The following is a 26,238-nucleotide window of genomic DNA, read 5'->3' on the forward strand; positions in this document are numbered from 1 at the left end:
CACTTTGTAGACCAGGCTGGCCTCGAACTCAGAAATTCGCCTGCCTCTGCCTCCCGAGTGCTGGGATTAAAGGCGTGCGCCACCACGCCCGGCTCCTGATCTACAGTTTTAATACAGTTTTTTTTTTCAAAACAACAGTAGTAATTTTTGTTTATAAAGGTAAGTAACAAATTATATGCGTTTTATTTTTGTGGCTTTTTTTTCTGTCTTTTTAGTAGCTATAAAATATCCACTCCACACATTCCCCATTGAGTGTATTTAAAATTTTGACTTTCCTTTTAATATTGAGATTATAATATAATTACACAATTTCTTCCTTCCTTTTCATCCCTCCACCCTCCTATATACTCCTATTTTCTCTCTTTCAAATTCATACCCCAAAAGGATACTATTTTAAAACACCTAAAAATACATACTTTCATAACATATGTAACATTTCAAACAATTCAGATAACTTTAAAAAAAAGAAAACTGGCATGGGATGATTTGTTCCAGATCACTAATTTGTAAATTTTATGTAATAATTCTGACTGTTTCAGCTTCTTTTCTCTAGTATTATTTATTGAATGAAGCTATATTGCTTGGATCAGAATGCTTGAATTCATGCTCAATAATTCAAAGTTCAAAAATGTGTTTCTTGAAAGTCAGCATATTACAAGATATTTAGGATTTTCAATGAACAGAATTAAGTCCTTGTTTTCATTTATACTCACCACACTCAGGTTTTCCAATTAATACACCATTTTATGATACAAAAATTACTGTTTAATACAAAGTAATAGGCAAAGAAGAATCTTCATTTTACAGTATGTGGCATAAAATTATAATCTAAAACATTTGTTTAAAATATATAGATAAGTCTATGCAATATACAAAAGTATGCTTTCTTTTATTAAGAGGGGATCTGTATGCTGTATTCTTATAAAACAATTATAATATTTTTCTTTTATTCAAAATATTCGTATACAATATAGTTTGTTTATGGTTTCCCTTACTTTTATTCCTCCTTCTTCCCCATCTTCCCTCCTATTGGATCTACCCCATTTCTGCCTCTCCTGAGAAAACCATCAGACATTTAAGTGGCATTAATAGGATAAAATAAAATATACTAAGCTAAATCAAAAACAAGCCTATCAGAAAAGGATAGAACAAACGGAGAGAAAAGATTCCAAGAAAAGGTACAAGAAATATATAGATGCAGAGATCAACTCATTCACACTCAGGAATCCCATAAAAACACAAAAACTGAAATCTTAGAGCCATAATGTATATGCAAATGACCAAATGACCTATAGTGTCAACTAAATAAAAATTTAAACTTCTGACACAACATTTTGAAATAAGAAGCATTAAAAGATGCTGTTGAATTCACTTTCTCTTTCATCTACTCCTGGACATGCAGCCTACCCTCAATGAGTAGTTTGTTTCCCCAGTGAGAATCCATTGGAGGAAACTAAATTTTCATTTGCAAGTTGTTATCAATTGGAGATCACTTCTGGATTAGTAATGGTCATGTGTCTTCTTCTTTCAGCTCTAGGATTCTAAATGGTACAGACCATTGCACGCCCCGTGCGTGCTGCCTCACTCTCTGTGAGTTCATGTGTGTAGAAAATCTGTGTATTTAGAAGAGCCATCAGCTCTGGCTCTTACAAGCTTTTGTCTCCTCTTCCACGGGGTTCCCTGAGCCCCGAGAGGTAGGGTTTGATGGAGACCTCCTACTTAGGACTGAGTCTCTTGTTCTCTGCACATTGTCTGATTGTGTGTTTCTGTGTCTGTTCCCAAATCTTGCAGAACAAAGCTTCTCTGACAATGGCTGAGCAAGGCATTTATCTATGGGTAGAGCAGAATGGTATTAGGGACTAATTCATTGCTGTATTCCTTAGAATAGTTGTATTTTATTTTACCCTAGGTTCCTCAGCTACCTACTTTCAGGTTTTTCGCTCCATGAGTAGGGTTGGGTATGGGTTTCATCTCAGGGAGTGTGTTTTACCCACCCACCCCCCAAAAGCATTGGTTCACTATTGCACTAGCATACCTTGCAGGCTGGACACCTTTAGAAATCAAAAGGTTTGTGTTATATTTCTTCTTGGGGGCATCCAGAGTAGCTTTCTGTACCAAAGATGCTAGCATATAGGTTTAAAGACTCTATGGAGGCATGAATGCAACTTCTGCATGTTCGACAGGTTGTGAAGATGTTGCCTTCAGCAATGGGACCTTGTTGTCAGTTTGTGGAGAGCAACCTGTAGCTTTGACAATAGCTTGTATTGTTTGGGGTTTCCCATGGGACCCCTTGGCCCAAAATCTGAATTAATTGTAATCCATTATTGGCACTGAAAACTGGTGACAAAAGATACTTGGTTGAGACTCTGCTCTGCCCATTATTTGGTTATTTTACTTAGATTGTCTTCATGTATTGATATATATTAAGAAGTTTCTGCTGTATTACATTTCCATACTACAGTAACTCATATGGCTCTTAATTTTAACCATCTTTCCCTGTACTTTTTCCCTCCTCTTCCCCATCTCTTTCCCTTCTACTCCTCCAGCTCCTCCCTTAATCCTTCAGTTTAATCAATTTCCCAACCCATCCATGCATAATATGCCTTCTATTTCTCCTTCCTAGGGAGATTTTATTTTTAATCTCTCATGGCCCAATTGTCTATATGTAATCTCTGTGGTTCAATTATAATCTTAAAATTATTTTAATAATACACAAATTTGATCCATGCTTTATTATATGATGTCTGAACATGACTGTTTTTCAAAATGCTGACTTTAGAATATCTATTCTTAACTATTCCTTTATGTAGTCACATGTGTAACAGATAGACTGAGAAACCTCATCAAAACATCTAAAATCTGAAATGCTACAAAATCTGAAACATTTTATGCACCAACATGATGCTACAAATAAAAACTTCATCTGTGTTCCTAGAAGCAGATCTATAGGAATGTTTACAATGTTTACAATGTTTTTGACTATTTTGCAAAAAGAAATCAATGGAATTGTGTTAGTCTTTTCAAAGTATTGTTGTAGAGCAATGAGACTCTTTTTTTTGGTATAGTATAGAATAATAAAGTTTATTCAGGGCATGGGGAGGGAAGTTAAGAGGGTAGTAGAGACAAACAGAGAGAGAGAAAGAGAGAGAGAGAGAGAGAGAGAGAGAGAGAGAGAGAGAGAGAGAGAGAGAGAGAGAGAGAGAGAGAGAAGAATAGAGCAGTAGAGGCCTGAGATGAGCATGTGGAGAGAGAGGGGGAGGTGCATAGGGAGAGAGGGGGAAAGGGCAAGAGGACAGAGCAGGAGCAAGAAGGCAAGAGCAAGAGGATAAGACTCTTATAAGGAAAAATACAGGCTATCAGTCTAAATCTCCCATTTACACAAAACTTAATTCAAAGTGAATCATAGATCTAAAACATATATGTTTCTTTTCGAGACAGGGTTTCTCTTTATAGCCCTGGCTGTCCTGGAACTCACTTTGTAGACCAGGCTGGCCTTGAATTCAGAAATCCACCTGCCTCTGCCTCCTGAGTGCTGGGATTAAAGGCATGCACCACCATGCCCAGCTAAAATATATTTTAAAAAAAAATTCCTAAAAGTAAACAAAGCTTTTAAGATGCAAGAAACAGACAATTGTTATTAGTTCATATTCCAAAAATACTAAACTATAAAAATACATTAAAAAAGATGTTAGCAAATTTTATACCTTTTTCTTCATAAATACCTGAATAATTCAAAGTATTCCCATCTTGAAATTATAAGGAGTTCTTGCATCTCAGCAGTAAAATAACAAATAAATGACAAGCCTCAGTTGCCCAACTAAAGAATGGACAAATGTATGTATAGACACTGTTTTGAAGTGTTTATTCAGGAGTAAGAGAAAATGATGAGCTGGTAATTAATGTGAAATTTTACTTAAAGAAGTTGAATAAATCCTGGAGCTCTACCATAAGCTACTACAACAGAAGTCCATCATACCATAGTATATCCTTAAACATCTTAAGAGAATAAGTCTAAAATATTTTACCCCAATAAACTACAGTTTCAAAAAGGTACATTGAGAGTTATTCAATATCATCATCTATTAGAAAATTTGAAGTTATGGTTGTCATGATATTTTCCTACATCTTTGAAATAAAAAATAATCAGAAATTAAGACCATGATACTGGTGAGAATTTGAGGAGCGTGCATTAAATCATTCATACATTACTGATAGATATACATTGCTCCAGTAAATTTGCCATTATCTCAAAAATTTAGTCAAACATTTGCTAAAGGGCCTAGAAATTATAATTTTGGCTATTAATTCTACTCAGAAAAAAGATACGATTTTTTGTAGCTTTATTTTTACTGATCAAAACTTGGAATAACCAAAATGTCTTACAGTTGATGAATAGATAAACAGATGACAACACAGCCATAGATAGACACACTACTCAGAATAATTGTAAGAAGCTATTGATAAGAGTTTGAATGGCAATTGATGACATAATTCTAAGAGAAAAGCTCACAAATTGAATGATTACATTGCTAAAACATCTGTAAGACGGCAAAGTTAGAAAGAGGGAGGACAAATGTGTTGGTGATGAGCCTGAAACATGACTGGGGAGGGTAAGTCGTATGACTATGAAAAGATAGTATGAGGCAACTCTTAGTAGTAATGGAATAGTGCTGCATCATGATCAATAAAGTGACTGCAGTACATGTCCACAGTGACATTTTAACATAAAGGAAAGTTAAATCATGACATTTAGAGAAAATTAAACAGAAATGGAAATCATATTGTTAAGCAAAATGAGCCAGACTCAAAAGTATGCTTTCTTGCCTATAAGAAATCTAAATGTGAGTGTGTGTGTGTGTTGGGGTGGGATGGGGTCATAAAAGTAGAAAGGGAACTATGGATAGAGAAGGAAAGATTTTAAGGGAAGGAAGACAGGTGAAAACATGAGATAATGTGGGGTAGGGAAGGGATGGCACATATACTTATTAAAAACATTGCACTCTATTTTCATGATCTCATAAACTTACTTAATTTGCAAAATTGTATGTATTATAAGGCACTAAAACAACTCAAGGAAGATGATTATAATGGTAAAGTAAATTTCTTTCTCACAGTGTTACCAAAGTATTTAAAATATATCGATCTTACCTGATACATAAATAATGAAGATGAATAAAGGAATTATTTACAAACATTCTGGACGACATATCACACTTCTGCCCATTAATATTACAGGTTTTTTGAGGGAACCATTAACTAGTCACTATCTCAATATTTCATAAAATTGTTTGAATAATTATTACAGCAGAATTTGAGGGAGAATGCATTTCTTGTAAAGTAGTCTCAATAGAACTCACAACTGAAACTTGACCTTTTGGGAATTTTCTGTTCTACTCAGAAGAGGACTTTCTGTTTTAGCAGAAACCTTGTCTCCAAAGTCTTACTCACATTCTTCCTTCAGAAATCAGCTGTGCCATTCCACTGCTGCTTCTCTTAAAGTATTGGCATTATCATACATAATTTTGATTGGATCCCAAGGGTAAAAATTAATTTTGGTAGACATCAGATAGTTTACAAATGAATGGATTATTCTAGGTATTTTTTGAAGTCTAGTAGAATACAATGCCATTTTTGGTGGTGTTGAAGAGAGGGAGAAAACAAAAACAAAAACAAAAGCAAAAGACAGTTAATAGTTAATTCTGGATCCAGATTTTATGTTTATTTGTTTTGGAAATTAACGAAATTAACAAAGTTACTAAAATATTGTGACAGCATTGTACTGATGAGTTTTTATGTTTAGGGGACTTTGAGAGCAAGACTGAGTTCCCTGTGCTATTCTGGTTTGGATGTGACTCAGAACACAGTTGAACATTATTTGAACTCACAGAGCTTGCCATGCTGGAAGCACAGCCTTATATGCAGTGTCCATGGGCAGTCCTATTATGGGAAAGCAACTTGAGAGAAAAGGCGGGTCACTTGCTTCTGCGCAGGTCCTGGAATTTGAAATATCCAGAGGCCTCTACAGAATCCTGGCATCAGTTACTATGTTGACTCACTCAGTGTTGGGCTCACTCACTTGCCCCCTACAGGACTCAGCTCTTGAAGGCAATAGCCTTTATAGAAAAAACGAATAAGAAAACTTGAAGTGCTATTTTTTTTTCTTTTGTCAAGGCTGCTGAAGTTTATTGGCCTCTCATCGTACCTAAGCCTCCCAGAGCAATAAAACTGGGAGAAACTTTTACCAAGATTTTTATCCCTGCCTTGATATATACCTTTTCTTCCAAATGCTTTGGTGGGAAGAAGTAGAGGACTGTTGTAAGTACAAAATAACTAAAAATATCTTAACTGTGGCATGACTTTCAGCTTGTGACAAGCTCATTGAGTAGGCAGATTGATTACAGTAGCTTATGAAAAAGCATAAATTTTGTCATTTTTCTACTTTATTATCCATATATGTATATATGTGTGTGTGTGTGTGTGTTTCACACTGAAATCTTTTCAGTAGATATAAGGAAGAGTTGTGGGTTTTTTTTTTTTACTATTATTTGTTTGCCCTTTGCAATAGAAATACACATTATTTTTGTTTAAGAAACCACTAAATAATATATTCATAGCTTGACTTGAGTGTGTGGAACAGATCATTTTGATGATTTGTGAAGTAGATTATATATCTCTTTTATCTTTTTTTATTTAAATTGCTATTCTTTGTAATAGTTTTATAGACAGTTGTAAGCTGACATGCATTCTCAGTGAACTGATTCTCTATGGGAATAACTGAGCCCTGAATTTGAAAAGGTTTTATCTGGCAAAGTGTAGTGGAAAGTAAAGAAAATGAGTTTTGTTTTGATTTGTTTTGTTTTGTTTTTGTTTTTGTTTTGACAATATTCATAAAGATTGAATTTCTAAGTTTTTTTTATTATACTTCATATTTTAAATGTTCTGTTCTCTGTCAAATTATGATTATTCTTTAAATAATGATACAATTTGTGCTGGAAAATAACCATGCAGTGTCTTGATCTGAAAACAAAATAAAAACTTAGAAAGGTTGTCATCCCATTTTGTAATGATTTGGTGATTCATGTCTACTGTGACCTAGCTGTTCAGGAAAACTTTTAGATCAGTCCTTTATTTAAAAATGCCTCCCACTTGTTTTTTAAAGAATCAGCTATGACTAATGAATTTTAAATTTGACCCAAACACAACAACAAAAATAATATATAAAAATAATACATGATGAAGCCAGTGTGTCTCAGAGATATATATATGGTTGAAGGTTATCATTTTCTCACTATTTTTGGCTTGTGGACTCTAGTCATTCAAAATAGCAATGAGATGACAATTATAAGCAATGACAATGCTTATAATTAAGAATGAAGATAGAAAATTTCACAAATGACTAATGATTAACAAATTCCAGGAAAAAAAACCCTCAAGCACCTACTCAGAAAAATATTAAAGAAATCGAAGTTGTGCATCTATTGATTTTATAATAGATGCCTCTCCATTTCACAGCATACCACCTGTTTCTATTGTTGCCTTCTGACAATTATTTGTGAGCATCAGCATTATTTCCTAAAGAAAAAGCTGCTCTGTTTTATGTCAGTGCAAAATACATATAGCACTTATCCACAGTTTTTTTTTTTTTTTGTTACACTCAGGTATGCACATTTAAATTTTATCTTTCAATGTCTTGTGTATCAACTTATAAATATGATTGAGATAATTCATTGGTGATAGTTAAGTCTTCAAAACAAAAATAAAAAAACAGCGCCCAGAGCACTTTTGAAAGACCATTTATTAGAAATGCAGTTATGAAATGAAAAAAGGCGAGCTTATGCTCAGCTGTGGTATAGACACTCAATAATGTTTTTAAATACCTTAGATTTGAAAAAAGCTTTATCACACAGTATTTCTAAATCGTGAGATAATGCTTCTGCAAAATAACAGTAGGTTTAAGGAAAAAGAAGTTATTTTAAGGGCTATGGTGCACGAAAGCTTTCTGATTTACTAGTTGGGTGTTTTGATATTTGAATCGTGTTTCCCAATTTGCTTAAATTTGAAAAACTTTGAAGAACATATTTGTTTTTAATTCTCAAAACATTACTGTTTAAACGAAAAGGTTATGGCATTAAAACAAAGATTTACTTTTAGAATTACATATATTATTTAGAATATTAAATGGCACAATTTGTCTTGAAGTCTAACAAATTTATATTTTAGAATTTCAATTTTAAGATCACTTAAGGTCATGTTAACTGAAAAAAGAAAATCCTTTTTAAATGCATGATATAATTTCTAATTTAATAAGAGTCTTTTTTCTTGTCTCTTTATATAATGTCATTATGGAAATGATAATATATTATGTTATATAGATGTTATTTTTTATTTTAAAATGTCTATGGAACATAATATCCAAATTTAAGTTATTTTTAAAAATACATGGAAATATACTTTTGCCTTTATTCTTGAAGGTAAGTTTCTGATGTAAAAGTATCATTTATTTTTACTTATTTTATTTAACTATAATTTTAAATTAGCATACACAGTCTACTTATTTGCTCCCTTCTCTCATTTTAAATCATTACTGCTTATGAAACAGGCCATCAGTTTCCAGCTATTTGTATAGATTAATAAAAGACATAGAAATATTCACTCTCTTAGAAAACACATGTTTTCACTTTTTTTTTTAACCTCTGGGGTATGAGAGTATAAAAGGAAATGATTTAACAAGCAACTCCCATTTTCTTTGCAACTTCTATGAGACTTTCTAACTTATTAAATACAACTTACCTGATTTTGATCGATTATTCTTTTGTTATAAATTCAAGAAAAATAGCATTTGTGTGTGAAAACAGGTTTTTATATCACACATACAGGTATACTTGAATGGCAGAAAACAATGGATAGTGGTATTTTGGTTGAGGGACTGAAGGACTAGGTGAAATTTAAAGGGTAATCTACTATTTCTCAAAAATAATTTTCTTTCAAAATTTAAAGTCTATTTTAATCATATATATATATTAAAAAATAACACTAATCAATATCCTTGTCCAGAAGATAGTGTGAATCACGTTAAAAGAGAATATTCTGGATTTATGTGGCCTAAGATTACAAACCTGGGAGAGCTTTTTCTAAAATCTTAATATATAAACATTTTTTTATTAACATCGAATAAGAACCTCAGATGGAGTCCATAAAATTGAAGCTTCCATAATTTCATTGGGCATCACTTCTAGTTAGATAAATTTGTTGGGATTGAATCTTTTCCTAGCTAAATTTTGAAACAAACTGATGGTAGTGATATTTCTATAAAGCATAAGTTACTTCTTAGAGATTTCTTTTTATTTAAGTAGATTGGAGATCTATAAGAATTGATACCATTTGGGGGAAGCCAGTGAGGAATAATGATGACCTTAGTTTACTTGTATATAGTATGGATTTGGTTTGGTTTCTGCGAGAGGCAATGGTTTTCTTTCTATCTCAGTAAGACCAACTTTGTCCTAGGATGTTTGTGTTCTTTTATCAAGGCAATCTACCCATATTTTAAAAGTTTTGATGGAAAAGTCATGAGAATGAATATGGGAAATAATTTCATTTTTGTATTCAATGCAACAATGCAACTGAACTCATTAGCAGAGTATCATAAAAATATACCCTTTGTGAATCATGCCTCTTGGCCATATATGACTTTCACAAACAAACAAACAAGGAAAGGAATAAATATAGTGAGTCCATCACAGTTTCTCTACTGAAAATACACGTTAGGGTCTGGTATATGATCAGTGATCTAGTGTTTGCATAACATGCACAAGGCCTTGAGTAACATCAGTAGTATTGCTTCCCTGCCAACATTTATGTTTAACTTTCTTAAGGTTTTATCCTGTACAGTATTCAAACACCTTTTTTAAAAAAATTTTTTTATTAGATATTTTCTTCATTACATTTCAAATGCTATCTGAAAAGTCCCCTATACCCTCCCCCTGCCCTGCTCCCCTACCCACTCACTCCCACCTCTTGGCCCTGGTGTTCCCCTGTACTGGGGCATATAAAATTTGCAAGTCCAAAGGGTCTCTCTTCCCAATGATGGCTGACTAGGCCATCTTCTGCTACATATGCAGCTAGAGACACCAGCTCTGAGGTTACGGAGGGTACTGATTAGTTCATATTGTTGTTCCACCTATAGGGTTGCAGACCCCTTCAGCTCCTTGGGTACTTTCTCTAGCTCCTCCATTGGGGGCCCTGTGTTCCATCCAATAGATGACTGTGAGCATCCACTTCTGTATTTGCCAGGCACTGTCATAGACTCACAAGAGACAGCTATATCAGGGTCCTTTCAGCAAAATATTGCTGGCATATGCAATAGTGACTACGTATGGTGGCTGATTTGGGGATGGACCCCCAGGTAGGGCAGTCTCTGGATGTTCCATCCTTTCATCTTAGCTCTAAACTTTGTCTCTGTAACTCCTTCTATGGGTATTTTATTCCCTATTCTAGGGAAGAATGAAGTATCCATGTGTTGGTCTTCCTTCTTTTTGATTTTCTTGTGTTTTGCAAATTGTATCTTGGGTATTCTAGCTTTCTGGGCTAATATCCACTTATCAGTGAGTGCATATCAAGTGAGTTCTTTTGTGATTGGGTTACTTCACTCAGGATGATATCCTCCAGATACATGCATTTGCCTAAGAATTTCATAAATTTAATAGCACTCAAACACCTTTTGACTTCCAACAATTTATTTTATTATACATATGAAAGGCCAAACAACAATATTGCAGTGCAGTTTATTTTGCCAAATATGAAGGGTTTTGTCTACTTGTTTCACACACAGAAGTCTCTCAAAATTGATATAACATCAAGTTTCCTCTAATTGGATATTAAAAGACAACTGTCTCACAGAAAAATAAATACCATTTATGAACATCCAAATATAACTAAATTTCAAAATTAAGAAGTAAAATCATTAGTTTCTCCCTTATTCTACAGATTTTAAAATCAAAACTTTTGTTCTCCACGTATTAGTACATACTATAGCATTAAATGTGCCTTCATAAACCAGATAGTTTCTCCAGAGATTGTAAAACACCTTTTAATACCTGGGGCACATAGCCTTTCTCTGTCCTCATTCCTGATTATTGCTCTGAATATTGCAAAAGAAACAAACAAAAATGACAACACTAGTTTTGGATCCAGTGTTTAAGAAAATATGAAACTGCAGAACCATAATTGCTGATGTGTCAATGAAAGGAAGGAGATAGAACTGCTTGGTGACTTATGCATAAAAATTTTCTATCAGCCTCCTACACCTCGGGCCCATTGAGAAACCCAAGGGCAGTAGTCTATCTTCATACTTTGTCTTTCATGTTGTCTGCAATTTTAAGATACTTTATCCTCAAATTTTTGTTTAGCTTTATTTTATTCATTGAAAATGTCTTGGGCTTTTAGTGAGTGAAGAGTGAATATAAATTGATAGAGTACTTGCTGAATATTCACTGGTATGGATGTAAAATCCTGCATAAACTGGGTGTGGTAGTGCATGCCTGTAATAGCAGCCAGAGGGTCAAAATTCAGTCATCCTTGATTCAAGTTCAAGGCTAGCCTGGGCTCCTCAAGCCTTTGCCTGATTAAAAAGGTAATTAGATTTGTTTGTTGTTGTTTGGTTTCTGGTAGCCTACCTTCGTTGGCTTGTAGTATTAAGCCCCGAGAGAACACATGCTCCTAACAGTCAAGATGAAACTTAGATATGTTTTTGGCTGATTATACACAAACCCTGGTCTTCACTAAAGGAAAGTGAGGGAGAATAGATGATTAGTGTTTTATCAGAATAGAGCTGTCATTTCTCTGACATGCCAATAAAATATTGTTCTCATTCTTGTTTTTATTGTTCATAAGTGAATCTTTCAGAATGGCTAATTAAATATTTTCATTCCATATAACTTTTAAAGAATTAATTTTCTGTAAACTTAAGACATAATAAAAGTGATTTTTATGTCAGTTATGAAGGCTGCAGTTTAACACAGACACTCTTATATATGTTGTCCCATGTTTACGGAAGAGAAAAATGAAGAGCTTTGCCTCTGTTTTTATTAGTCACTTTATTTTAGTTCATGTATTTTTATAAGTAGAAAAATATGTTGCTTTGAAGAATAGAAAAAATTAAATGCATTATTAAAGTCAGTGTTTATACATGGAATAAAAGAGGAATGTAGAAAGTTGAATGGGTTTTGAAGAGAGATAACAAATTAAAAAGTCAAAAAAAAAAAAAAACAGATGTTTGAATTGCCATGCTTTTAGTTTCTATTTTCGAAATCCTACATCTGTATATATGGGGAAAGGAGAGTGAGCAAAGAACATACAATTATTTGGTGATTTTTCTTGATTCTTTGATGTATTTACTTTTCTTCACTATAACATTTATTAATTAAGGACAGTTAGCATGACAGTGTTTTATGTTCTTCCTGGTTACTGGGGGAACAAATGCCTTACTCTTAGATGTTTTCACTGTGTCCTTGGCTTTTGTTTTCTTTCCTTTTGTTTTGTGTTTTAAATCACTCTCCATTTGCTTACTCCATTTTTGGCTACAACTGTTAGAGAGTCAGGACTATAAAAGGGTATGAACATCAGTGGCTTTTTGCTCATTCCTGGCACTCATCTTTATTTGCACACAACTCGTCTCTCTCCTCCATTATCAGATTGCAGCAGCGGTGGTTTCTTGCCCAAGTACTGACTTAAAGGGCAAGGTAATCAACACACTTTCTCAGTTCAGACTTTCACCTTGGAAAGTTCCTAAAGGTAAATTCAAAATGTAGGAATAAATCACAGATTTGGAGTTATTCAAGTATTTTCCTCAAAAGAAAAGCAAGTAATTCCTATTTGTTGTTTTGACACTTCAGATCGAAGTATTAGAAACTAATTAGTGACTAAATAGACCAAGGTAGGTTTATCACAACAATTGAGAAAGTGAACGAAGACCGAAGACGGAATGTGACCCACCCTTCAAACAATTTACACCCTGAAAAATAAGAGCAACAAAGAGATAACTTAAACTTGAAAGAGCATGGCTAGATGCAGGATATGCTGGCATGTAGGTGGTTAACTGAAAGAGTTTATGGGAAGCTCAGACAGCTGGGAACTCCTGATTAAGGAGAGGCTGAAGGGCAGAACAGAAGCCATGTGAACAGCTGCTAAAGGGCTAGAAGATTCCTCTGGATTAGGTGTCCACAGCCCATCCCTAATGGGCCATTTCAGCACGCATCAAGTGTTATCAAAGGGGTTCACTTTACTCAAGCCTAGAACCTTGGCAGTGTTTTACTTTAAATGCCTGCAAATAGATTTTTTTCTCTCAAAATCAATCCAGTGATGAAAATCTCAAAAGAAGTGGCTTCATAAAGTTTGTATGTGTGGTTTTGGATAACCATTATTTAAAGAATAACTTAAAACTGATGCTTCAGTATCTGCTCATTCATTTGTCTAGGCATCACATATTATTCAGTGCCATATTTGGCTTGATATAATCATGTTGCCCGAGTGTTATTCTCTGCATATAATGTTCTAAATAACCAAACTCACAGACACTAAAATTTAGGGCTAGATTTGCATAGAAATTTTTGACAACTGTTCTATTTGCATTTCAGTTGAAAGCTGTAGGCAAAAACCATGTTGTTATAAGAATATGTAAGAGTGAGAACTATGCTAGTTCTAGATATTTGGGAGGTGAGGTATTCCTAAGAAAATGATTGTTGGAGAAGAGCAAGGGAGTGAAGTAATTTTAAAAGGGGACACATCAAAATGACTCCTATCAGAGTGAAACATTTGTGGCAGGAGATATTGGTATGAAGAACTGTAGCAAGGTCAACTTTCTTAGAGGAAGGATAGCAAGGAAATGTGTGGGAACAAGCCTTAAGCTGCCACAGTAGGTTATGGCTTGAATATTTAGACCCTTGAAGGTCATTGAAGAGATCTTTCTCTTTGTAGGATCACTGATCATTCTTTTTGTGGGTTTCAAATAGAGCATAGGTACAAATTCATCTCTGTTTTCTGAAAGATATCACTTTCATTAAAGAGAGATTTGTAATTCTAAGGATAGATGGTCACTAACTGGACATTTTTTTAAAGTGCAAAAGAAGGTGTTTCTTTTGATTCACATTGCTGACTCTATAAATTAAAGTACATGCATTCCTGATTTCCTGGTAGATAGATTGAGTAGCACAGGGGCTGGATTGTACAGAGTTTTCTTCAGGACTTATATGATTTGGTACATAGTGGCACCGCTTACAAACAAAACACTGGAAAGGAAAAGAAGCTGGAATGATGCGAAAGATAATAAATGGACATAAATATTTTTTTTCTGTTTATGAGGAGTTTTGTTATGGTGGAGATGGGGACCTGAAGTCGAGATGAATTCATTCTGGTGGATTTAAATATATGAACCATGGAATAGACTAGAGAAACTTGAAAGTCCACTAAATGTAAAGAGAAGGAGATCAGGAATTCAATAAGAGGACAAAGCCATGTGTGTACCTGCTCCTGTATACATGGGAGACATACACATGCACACACACACACACACACAGAGGGAGCATCCAGACTCACTGGTGCAACCAGAAGCAAGGTGACAAGTTTATGAACCAGGCTGTCCCTTTTAATCTCCAATGTAAGGACTTTGTGAATGAGGTGCTCACTTGCACACTCGGCGCTCTGCTTTCCACAGGCTCTGCCATCTATTTACCCCTAATTTCCTTTCCACGTTGCTATTTCAGTGCGATATCGCCCAAATGTTGTCTTAGTGGAAAAGCTTCGGTAAATATTTAAATTGTGTAATGTATTCAGCTTTTTCCTGTACTCTGCATTTTCTAAAAATACTTTCTTTGGAAACCCCATTTCAACAGACTACTGTATAATGAAATGAGCCTTCAGTGTAAAACATTTATCATCGTCTGAATTTCAATTGCTCAGTCAGAGTTGTTAAGTAATATGAAAAATCATCCTTTAGAGAATACAGAATGGCATAGATATGACAAGGTAACTTTGTACTTTATTTAATGTTCTTTTACTTAATATAGATGCTTATTGGAGAAATGTCTAAAAATTCTTCTTGAGAAACATTAGTTGAATTGATTATTCTTATATCTTCAGAAATGGTGAAAATCCTTAGAAAACATTTACAATTCCATCTAAGTAAACCAGAATCATACTGAAGAGATAAAAACCATTCAAGTAATTGAAATTTGGTCATGGATAAGTATAATGCTCTTATCAGTTACCTTTTGGGTAAATAGAATGAGATAGAATATTAATAAGATATTGGGCAACCTTTTACCATTAGAATTTCATTTGCTTATAAGTACACATGGTTAGATGCCTGCTGTGTTCTCTATGCCTTTTAGGAAATTACAACTGCACACCAGAGAACACAGAGAAATAAAAACTTCTGTAAATGCATATAATTTATACAATCCATAGGCAATATGAAGAAGGCTATGCTACCTGGTAGGTATCAGCCATAAACGATTATATAGGAACAGCGTGATTCTGGAAGTGATCACTGAATAACCAATCTATGCAAGTTCTCTTTAAAATGAGCATATGGAGATGAGAATTAGAGCAAAACAACAAGCAGTAATGCAAAGACAGCCATCCACACGAAATTGATTTTTGCCTCCATATGAAACTACCCTGTATGTGCTCAATGCTATTTCAGAAGTACCTGAACTTTGATGTACAATGGATCACTTGTTAAATTGTGCTAAATGTACAGTGACACATATATCTTAATTATCACTATAACTGTTTGAATCACAGAAACATAATCCTCCATATGTAATAAAGATATGGAGGTAGAGAGAGAAACGATTTATCTAAGATACCTCAGATGTGATGTGTTAGAGTCAGGGCATATCAAATGGCCCTGCAACTGAAAGATTGAAGATCTTTAACTAAGTCAGCTGCCCTCATTTCTCAGACTTAGGTAGAATCTAGAGACAGTAAAATAAAACATAAAAATAAAATAAAATAAAATGAAACTCCCAGGAGTCATATTTCTAACAAGAACTATGCATGTTCCTTTGAGAATTCTCTTTTAAAAGCTCAAAATGTTGGTCTGTTTATTAAGACCCATAAATTCTTACTACATTGCATTTTCTTAGGTGTACATTGGGGTGTCTTGAATAACCCTACATCCATTCTCTAAAACTCTACAAGGAACCACCTATGATGGCATCTATGATAATTAACTTATTTCATTTTTTATTTCTATCTCGATTTTCTTGCTACATGAGCATGAAAAAAAGATCAAATAGCATCCATATCTGTTGTAAATGTCAAGAGAGTCCATGCTGACTGTATAGAAGTTCACTAAAATACTGTGTAGAGTAACACTAGGAAAGTGTTGAAATGGATACCTTAATCTAGTAGTATAATGTTCATTATAACAAAGTTATTTTTCTAATAAAGATAATACCTCCTACACAGCAAAATTCATGTAGGTCTTCCCATTTGTATGATCAAAAATGTTGCTGAGACTTTCTCTGACTTCATAAGCAACTTTCTTCTCATCTTATCCAGAGCTGCATTTCTCTACAAATATACACATTAAAGGATAGCTATAAAACATTACCATTCTAGAAAATCTCTCAAGGTGGTTGGCAGAAAGTAGAAGTTAGGGGGTAGTCAGATACAATGCCCAATAATTGATTGTCATTGGCTAGTTTATCATTGGCTAGCTATAATCATATGTTAATATGCTGTGTTACTTATCACAATGTTATTACTTTATACCATTGTAATATTTAACAATTGAAGTAACTATTTCACCTGTTTATCATGATAATTTTCAATAATATAAAAGCACATATTATACTAAAAATCAACAAACTAAAATAAAGTTTCATTTTCCCTGGATTTATGTACATTAGTTGAGTGGAGATTTCCTTTTTTCCTTAACATTTTATGCTTTCTGTTCAAATTTCACCCTGCTGAGTTCAAGTGAAGTAAAGAACTTCAAGTCACAAAAACCAATTGACCGAATTTCTCCCACTTTTCTAACCTTACAGCTGTGGTAAATATTGACAATTCTCTAAAGAACCCTGTCTTCCGTGGGGATCTCTGTCCTGTATTTTCCTGCTTTGTTCCCAATTTGGGAGGTATTTCTTTTTAGATTTCACAATCTGATCTTTTCCTCTTTTCCTTAAAGATGTGAATTCTTCATAACTCTGTCCTACCCTGATTCCTTAATTTCTTCCTTAGCCACTGTTTTCATGACTCATTGTACCACCTTCAGGTTGTTAACAGCTGTCTTTAGCAAACTAGCCTTGTTTTACCTCTAGATCAGATTTTTTTTTCCCCAAATGAATTCTGAAGCAGTAATTTCATCTGCCTTGGTGGGTGTCCCTATCCTTATATGACAAAGGTATTTCCATTGTGAAAGCTCAAAGTAAAATGTTACCCCATGAAACCTGATCAGGTCTCCACCAGTTGTTGTTGTGTCATTGTCATTGTCCTTGTCCTTGTCCTTGTCATTCTCCCTCTTCCTCTATTTTTCCCTCTCCCTCCCCTTCCCCCTCCCCTCCTCCTCCTCCTTCTTCTGTTCTTGCTGTTGTTCTCTGCTTTTGTTTGCTGCACATCTCAGGTTAGCTTGGAGCTACTGATTGTTTTTTTGTTGTTGTTGTTTTGTTTTGCTTTTTGTTTTTTATTTTTTGCCTCAACCCCCATAGTGCTGAGATTCAGAGTATGTGCACCTTCACCTGGCCTTATCATTCTCTTCACCACTGAGTGGTAACGCTGTCCATTACTTTTCAAAAACCCAAACTCATTTCATCCTTGATACTTATCTCTTCTGCAAGCTTGTTTCTAAGTCCTTGTCACTCACTGTCAGCTTTATCCCCTAAGGTCTGTGCATTCTCACTTCCCTTCATCTCTTCTGCCTTCACCACAGTCCAGTAGAGTTTCTTTCACAAGGGATACAGTGCTGCTTTTTACCCAGGCTTCTCTGTATCTCCCTCTTACCTTTCTCCACATTCCCCATTTTTGCTAACCGATTTTTTAAATGTATTCAACTATAAATTATAGTATATCACCACATACTTAATTACATAGCTAGCTTTTATTGGATACTAGTAAAGCAAAATATCAAATCCACAAAGAAGCAGGCATACATACACACACACACACACACCTGTGTGCATACATACCGTATAAGCATGGTATAACAGCTATTTACCTCTGAGTTAACATCAGAATTTTCAAGTAGATGAAATTTCCCTACTGTATAACATCCAACCATAACAATTAGCACTGTTTCTTGGAGTTTTTTATGTAGAAGAGTCAATAATACCTGTTGAACAGTCAGTAGTAGCTTTTATTCATTATATGATACAATCCACTAACCCAGACACCTCAATGGTTCCTAGGATTCTTTTCCCCAAACCCAACATATATGATATTTCTTGGTAAATATTTTGCAAAAGTTAATTAATGCTCAACACTTTAATGAAGGGTGTAATTATATTAGTTTGCACATACTAAGATTTTATAATAATGATTAAATGATTAGACTGCTTTGTGAATGTTTTATTTTAATTAATTAATTATTTTTGAGATAGGATTCCGGCTGGCCTGGAACTCTCTCTATATATGAAGCTAGTCTCAAACTCACTGAAATCCACTTGCCTCTGCCTCACCAGTGCTGGGATTAACTAACAAACCTGAATCTTCATGAATATTTTATGAGACAAAACTGTGTTTTGATTAGTGTTGAAGCTTATCATATGCAAATGAACAATGGATTTCCTTTTCCAATCATTGTTTTTGGTGGAATTTAATTTTCAGAATTTCTTTGATTTCTAGTTTTTCTTTTTACTCTAGCACTTGAACTGTTTGTTTTTTTTTTTTTTTTTTTTTTGGTTTTACTGAGACAGGGTTTCTCTGTGTAGTCCTGGCTGTCCTGTGTGGCTGTTGGTTTGTTTCTTGATTTTATTGCTTGCTATTTTTAACTCCATGTACTTGGTTATTATTTTTTTTTGTGAACTTTCAAAGGGACTAGTATCCAGAATATAGGAAGATTACCCAAAACAGAAATTCAAACCCATAAATAATTACACATGAGGAAATGACTTGAATAGGAATATCATGGAGTAGAGTATATGGTATAAAGGTGACAAATGGGTACAATAACACTTGCCATAAGAAAAAAAATAGAAAGTAAAATTTTGAATGTTTACTACCTAACAAACTGGTTACATTTTTTTAAAAAAAGAAGTAATGGTGTTGCTAAAAGCTAAAAAAAAAAGGTTGCAGTGGATTACAGATTGCTTATATATTGCTAGTAAAAATGGATGATGACCCAACCATTTTCAAAACCAATATGATACAGATATGACCTAGCACCTCTAATCTCCAGCATTTATCTAATTAAAGGCAAATTTTTGTGAAATGAAAATTATAAGGATCTAATAATTAGTACTTAGAGTCAAATTCAAATCACATCAAGGGGCCAATTTAAAACAAATTTTCATGCATCCATATCATTAAATAAGTATTAGTCAGTGAAAAAATTCTAAACACTAATACTTACAATTCTAAAGGACACCATGTGACCAGCTCAATTTGGTATTCAACACAATGGGGGAGAGGCACCAAACCCTGACACTATTACTGATGCTATAATATGCTTACAGACAGGAGCCTAGCATGGCTGTCCTCTGAGAGTTTCTGTCAACACTTAACTAAGACAGATACAGATACACCAAACTATTAAACTGAAGTCAGGGACCCCTACAGAAGAATTAGGGGAAGAACTGAAGGAGCTGAAGGGGCAACCCCATAAGAAAACCAACTGTCTCAACTAACCTGGACCCCTGGGAGCTCCTAGAAACTAAGCTACCAACCAAAGAGCATACATGGACTGGTCTAAGGCCCCCAGCACATATATAGCAGAGGCTTTGTCTGCCTTCAGTAGGAATGGATATGGATGTACCTAATCCTGTATAGATTTGACTCCCCCGGGAAGGGGAATGCTGGTGAGGGCCACTCTCTCATAGGCAAAGGGGAAGGGAAATGGGATGAAGAACTGTGGGAGAGGGAACTGAGAGGTAGAGAACAATGTCTAGAATATAAATAAATAAAAAAAACTAAATAAAAACTCAAAACATTTACTTTTCAAAATCTTAGGATGATGTGGCTATACATATTAGAATAGAGTTCTCATAGGCTAAGGCCAGGAAAAGAGTTATCCTATGTAGTTGTTATCATGCCAGAATACTTTGTATCAATAGTAGATATTGGTGCACGCTGTGACACAGAAGTATTCAAATTCATGAATGTGCATATAGAAAAACATGAATAAACTCTGAATTGTACTAACAATTTCAAGATTCAATATCTTACTGTAGCTGTGCAAGATGTTTTCTTTGGGAGAGGTAGAATGAAGTTTGTACGTGCCATCCCAGAATATTTGTTTTTGCTGGCCATGCAGCAATTTTATCATTAATCTACCATTTGTAAAAAACAAACAAACAAAAAAACCCCAAATACCAACATTAAACACTTAACAAGCTCTTTGTGTCCTGAAACTTAGTGTACAGTTACGAGACATAATCAAGAGGAAGACTTGTAAATTAGTAAATCTATAGGTCAGGGTACACAGGATGGTTTATTGATAGTCTACTAGAATGTAATTTATTTCTATTATTTGGGAACATGAATCACATATTGAACAAAATGTCATGATGATTTAGACCCTATTATAAATGTTCTAAGCTATATAGAATAGAGGTTCAGATTATTTATGACCCAAAAGCCCCTCTGGGGGAAAGGGAATTTTAAAATTTAGGGTTAAAAAACAATAGGTGGTGGACCTTGAATGAACTGGATTAACTGGAGGTTCAAGCCTGACATTATTGACAAGTCAAGTAAATTTGAAGAATCTATTATTCATTTACTGAGTATTTATTGAGTATTTGCCATATGACCGGAAGTAAACTGCCTTTCATCTCCTGTTGTCTTCCAAAAGTAATAATGAAATAATGAGTTACATGGTAACTCATGGTGGGCATGAAAAGTATATAAATGAAGATACTTGGGAATGTAAGGGTACTGAGGACTATTTTAGTTTTTCACAAATATTCAATTCTATATAGCTACAAGAATAAATATACTTTTTATATACCAAGTTTTATTAGCACATAAAGATGAAGAAATTTTTCTGATAGGATATTTGTAATATAATTTTTTTTTCTGCAAAGAAGTACCTTTATTTTCTTCAAGCAGCTTGGTCACATTTTGCCCAAATGGCAGTAGTTTGTAAAAATCTCAATTTAAAAGACATTGCATCTGAATCACCTTAAATAAACCCAATGTAGCTGTCATATATCTAAAACACAAGTTAGGTTCTGTACATCTCCCTTTTAGCATTTTTGAGAGCATCATCTAACGGTAGAGTAAAATTCAAGGCCTTAATATACAGTGTCCTCTACAAAATGACACGTGCTCTGGCCTCTCATCATGAATTTCACTTCTCAACATAAAATTACTTGTGATGCTACAAGTAAGTCATGCAACTTTATATTTGTATCTTCTTTCTACTTAGATTATTTCATATAACCATTCTCACCAATTTTCTTTTATCATGAATTTCTCTTCATTATTTTAGTGTTTGCCTGTAAAAGATTTTTTATGACTTTTTAATTCACTTTGCATCCTGATCGCTGTTCCCTCTTCAGCCCTGCCCCCACCACAGTCCCTCTCCAAATCATCCTTCCCCTTCTCCTCTGAAACAGTGGAGAACCCCCTGGGTATTCCTCTCACTATGGCACATCAAGTTTCTTCAGGGCTAGGCACTTCTCCCACTGAAACCAAACAAGATAGTCAAGTTAGGGGAACAGATTCCACAAATAGGCAACAGCTTTAGGGATAGTCCCTGCTCCAGTTGTTAGGTACCCACATGGATTACGCTGCACATCTGCTACATATGTACACATGACCAGCACGTGTATGCTCCTTGGTTGCTGGTTTAGTCTCTGAGAGCACCAAGGGTTCAGGTTAGTTGACTGTTGATCTTCTTATGGAGTTCCTATACCCTTCAGGGCACTCAATCCTTCTCTGAACTCTTCCAAGAGTCCCCAAGGACCATCCAATGTTTAGCTGTGGGTCTCTTCATCTGTCTGAGTCAGCTGCTGTGTAGAGCCTCTCAGAGGACAGCTATTCTAGATTCCTGTCTGCAAGCATAACAGAGTAGCATTAATAGTGTCAGGAATTGGTGTTGGCCCATGGGATGGGTCTCAAGTTGGGCCGGGTATTGCTTGGCCTTTCCCTCAGTCTCTGCTCCATCTCTCCTCCCTGCGTTTCTGGTAGGTAGGATACATTTTGGGTTGAAAGTTTTGTGGGTGGGTTGGTGACTCTATAGTTCCACTTGAATTCCTGCCTGGCTACAGGAGGTGGCCCCTTCAAGTTCCATATCCCAAATGTTGTGAGTCTCAGTTAAGGTTGCCCCCATTAATTCTTGGTAGCTTCCCCTACCCCAGGTCTCTGACACATACTTGAGGTGCCTCCAATACCCCACCCCATGCCAACTTCAGATTCTATTCATTCTCATGGCCACGTGGGCCATCTCCCCTGTATCTCCCCACACCGAATCCTAAAACCCCTCCATTTCTTTCCCCATCTCCTCCCCACCCAGTTCCCTCCCTCCATCTGCCTCTTATGACTATTTCATTCCATATTCTATGTGAAATTTAAGCATCCTCATTTGTGTCTTTCTTCTTGTTTAGTTTTTTTAGGTCTTTGTGGTATAGCATGTGTATCCTGTATATTATCGCTAATATCCACTTGTGAGTACATAGCATGCATGCCATTTTGGGTCTGGGTTACGTCACTCAGGATACTCTTAAGTTTCATCCCTTTGCCTGCAAAAGATTTTTAAATGGCATTGCTGTCCATTCAAGGTCAGAAATAATGTGTTTCTGATATCTGTCCTTATTGTAAAGTCATGGTAGCTATATTCCAGTGAAAGCAATTATTTCCTGTGTTTTTACTTTCCAATTGATTCTATATGTCTGACTCATACACTTACTCCTTCAGCAGAGGACATGTGTTTGCTATCCATTTGTCATTAAGGTCTAACAGCTTGGAAGGCAAACAAATTAATGACTAAAAACTGTAACATTTATCTCACTGTTATTTAGTCATCAAATCACTATATATCATCCAGATAAAAAAAAAGTTCTTTGTCTAACAATGAATACTGGCTGGTATTACTTTATTCACAAATGTACATAACAACTAATAGAACAGAATGGGATAATCCTTGGTATGTATTTTGATTTTGAGTGCTTACTACCTTGTGTAAGTGCTAAATCCTAGGCTCCTTAACCTAGATATTTTTAGGCAACCAGACAAAGAGGCCTTTCCAGTATATCTTCATAATTTGTCTTTTTGTTGTTGTTTTCTCATGTTAAATGTAGAAATGTAAAAATTTAAAAAAAGGGAATGCTATTGGGGGCCTACAAACTGAAATGGTTTTGAGGAAATCAAATTTGTAGAAAGCAATAGTTGAAATAGAGAGATAGAAATTGTGAGAAATATTTCGTTTTATTCCTTGCTTTATTTGATATGAACTCAGGCTCCTTTGCAAGGTGCCTGGGGGACAGATTTTTAAGAAGTTGAATGGTTAGCTTGGACAGCTTCTCAGACAAGTGTCTGCTTGTGCTTGAGCTATTGTTGGAACTTTCTTGAAGGGGATTAAGAACGGAATGTCCATTCCACTGAGTATTCGGTTGCACATAGCTGCTTTCCTGAGCTCACTTTCCACCATGAGGTCTGGCTGCAATGATTGGAAATTTTTCATGTGTGTTAATCTGGGATAGAGCTCATTTATAGAAAGTTAGTCACTGGGTAAATATGTGTGCACCAACATGGAGGGGGTAAAAATATACCCAAAGAAAAGGTGAGAAATACCTACTAAATGACTCAGAAAAGTAGAACTGAAAGGTCTCTTTTATGTATATGAAGAAAATAATAAAAAGTTAAAAAAATAATTTCAAAAAAAAGGAGAAGAGCAACTGAGTCAATCTAACACCTCTAAATGTTCATGGATACTTGTATCAACCACTAAACATGGACTGTCCCTCAACTGAAGAATGTACAAAGAAAATGTGATATTTTTACACAATGGAGTACTATTCAGCTGTTAGAAGGAAATGACACCATGAAATTTGTAGGCAAATTGATGGAACTAGAAAAATCATCCTAAAATGGCAAGTTAAAGTCAGAAAGACAAACATGATCTGTACTCATAAGTGGATACTAGCTATGCCCCCTAATAGGGTAAGTAATGAAGAAGGCTTTAGGAGTGATGCATGGATGTCCCTAGGAAGGAAAAATCAAATAAATTTTGCAAGGGTGACTAAGGGCAGGTGGGCATGGGACTAGGAGAGATCAGGTTGGAGAGGCATGGTCAGAAGAGAGTACAGGGAGAGATGTCTGAAATAGAGGGGCAGTTAGGGTGCAATGTGGAACCCTACTGCATTAGAAACTTCCTGGGTTCTATGAAGTTGATCCTACTGAGGACTCCTAACAATGGATGACAATGACCTGTAAGCAGACTAGGTTTCCAGTAGTGGGATTAAATCACTATCCCAGCCACAAAAACTGACCTTGACTACAAGATATGGTAAGGAATGGTGGATCATTGTAAGAATGGCTAACCAATGACTGGTCTAGTATGATAACCATGCCACAAGAAGGACCTCATAATGTCATATTATGATATTCTGTTTTGATATAATAAATTTTAACCAAAGACAATAAATGAATAGAGCCTCTTTGTTTTTATTCATGATAATTGTTATATTGTTTATAATAATAGTTCCACGTCTATTTGTTTTCTTCATTAAGATACATATAATTGAAGTAAGTCTTTGACTAAAATAAGTTACATAACCTAGTTTTGATATTTATAGGCCTTAAAGAAAAGAACTACCAAAGAGATGACAATCCAGGATGTCTTATGGTTTTACTGCTGTGAACAGATGCCATAACCATGGCAACTCTTATAAGAACAACATTTAATTGGGGCTGGCTTACAGGTTCAGAGGTTCAATCCATTATCATCAAGATGGGAACATGGCAGCATCCAGGCAAACATGGTGCAGGAGGAGCTGAGAGTTCTACATCTTTTTTGAAAGCAAACAGGTGAAGACTGGCTTACAGGCAGCAAGGATGAAGGTCATAAAGTCCATGCCTATGGTGACATAACTACTCCAACAAGGTCATGCCTCCAAATATTGCCACTCCCTGGGCCAAACATATTCAAACCACTATACAGGCCCTTGTGTAATACACTGCTTCTAGGTTAAAAATATAACCATTCTTCTACTTGGAAATCAAATTGCAAAATCAAGGTGTAGAATTTTGAAAATAGAAATTATAGTGTTGAATCAGAAGTAGTATACATTTAAAGTATAATCTGCTACATCTGGAAATTAAGTTTCTTCCATTGTGCAATTTGTAAATATTCTGTATCTTTTATATTGAATGATAATATAATAACATTAATAAAAGCCTGTATATGCAATTTAGTCTTATATGGTGAGGGAATAGAGAGTGTCAATCAGACTTGACACATGTAGTAATGAAAGCTATTTTTGAAAAAAAATGACTGTCTGGTTCTGTAATTACATTTCCAATAATGTTGCAAATCATATCTGATTTATGTTTATATTATCACAGATTTTAGAAATCTGTGAGTACACCCAGAGTCCTAATCATAATGTACTCTATATGTTCAGCTTGCATGGTGTATAAATGATTTGAGGTTTTTTTCGTTGTTTTAGTTGTTCATACTAAACTAATAAATTAGCAGATTAAAAGTCATATGTTCTGGATATCAAACAGAGGGCTGCATTGATTGTAGACATTCTCCCTCTGATGTATATCCCCAGCCTTTCAGAACTTTAATTCACATAATGAATGAGAATTACAACTTTCCTAATGTCACTAAATATAATATGAATTATAAATTGGAAAATTGTCCTTCCCAGTACAAAAAATCCATTGAAATTATATACTACAATAGAAGGATTTAAATCCTTCATATATGAAATTTACCTACATTTTATTTAGAAAGTTTCAAAGATAAATTTCCATGAAGAACACAAGGAGGAGGGGAATATACATGTAGAAAAATAATGCCATCTGATTTGTTATTATTTTTCAAAATTTTCTTTCTTTCTTTCTTTCTTTCTTTCT

The 26,238-nt window shown here is 34.8% G+C and overlaps 1 protein-coding gene across 4 annotated transcripts in view; it reads left to right on the top strand.

The window, feature by feature from the left end:
• The window catches only part of Dmd (dystrophin), a 2,293,239-nt gene that overhangs the window by 121,401 nt on the left and 2,145,600 nt on the right, over positions 1 to 26,238 (top strand). For 2 of the 4 annotated variants that reach the window (XM_029473188.1, XM_029473190.1), the window contains exon 1: positions 6,053 to 6,315. The exons of 1 other annotated variant lie outside the window; for it this stretch is intronic. In XM_029473188.1, coding sequence (XP_029329048.1) covers positions 6,285 to 6,315 — 31 coding nt within the window. In that variant the 5' untranslated portion in view covers positions 6,053 to 6,284. Of the gene's footprint in view, positions 1 to 6,034; positions 6,316 to 26,238 lie in introns of those variants that run through there. One more of the 4 variants, XM_021152893.1, reaches the window with a different exon arrangement.

Source organism: Mus caroli, chromosome X (genome assembly GCF_900094665.2).
Source record: "Mus caroli chromosome X, CAROLI_EIJ_v1.1, whole genome shotgun sequence".
Taxonomy (NCBI): Eukaryota; Metazoa; Chordata; class Mammalia; order Rodentia; family Muridae; genus Mus; species Mus caroli.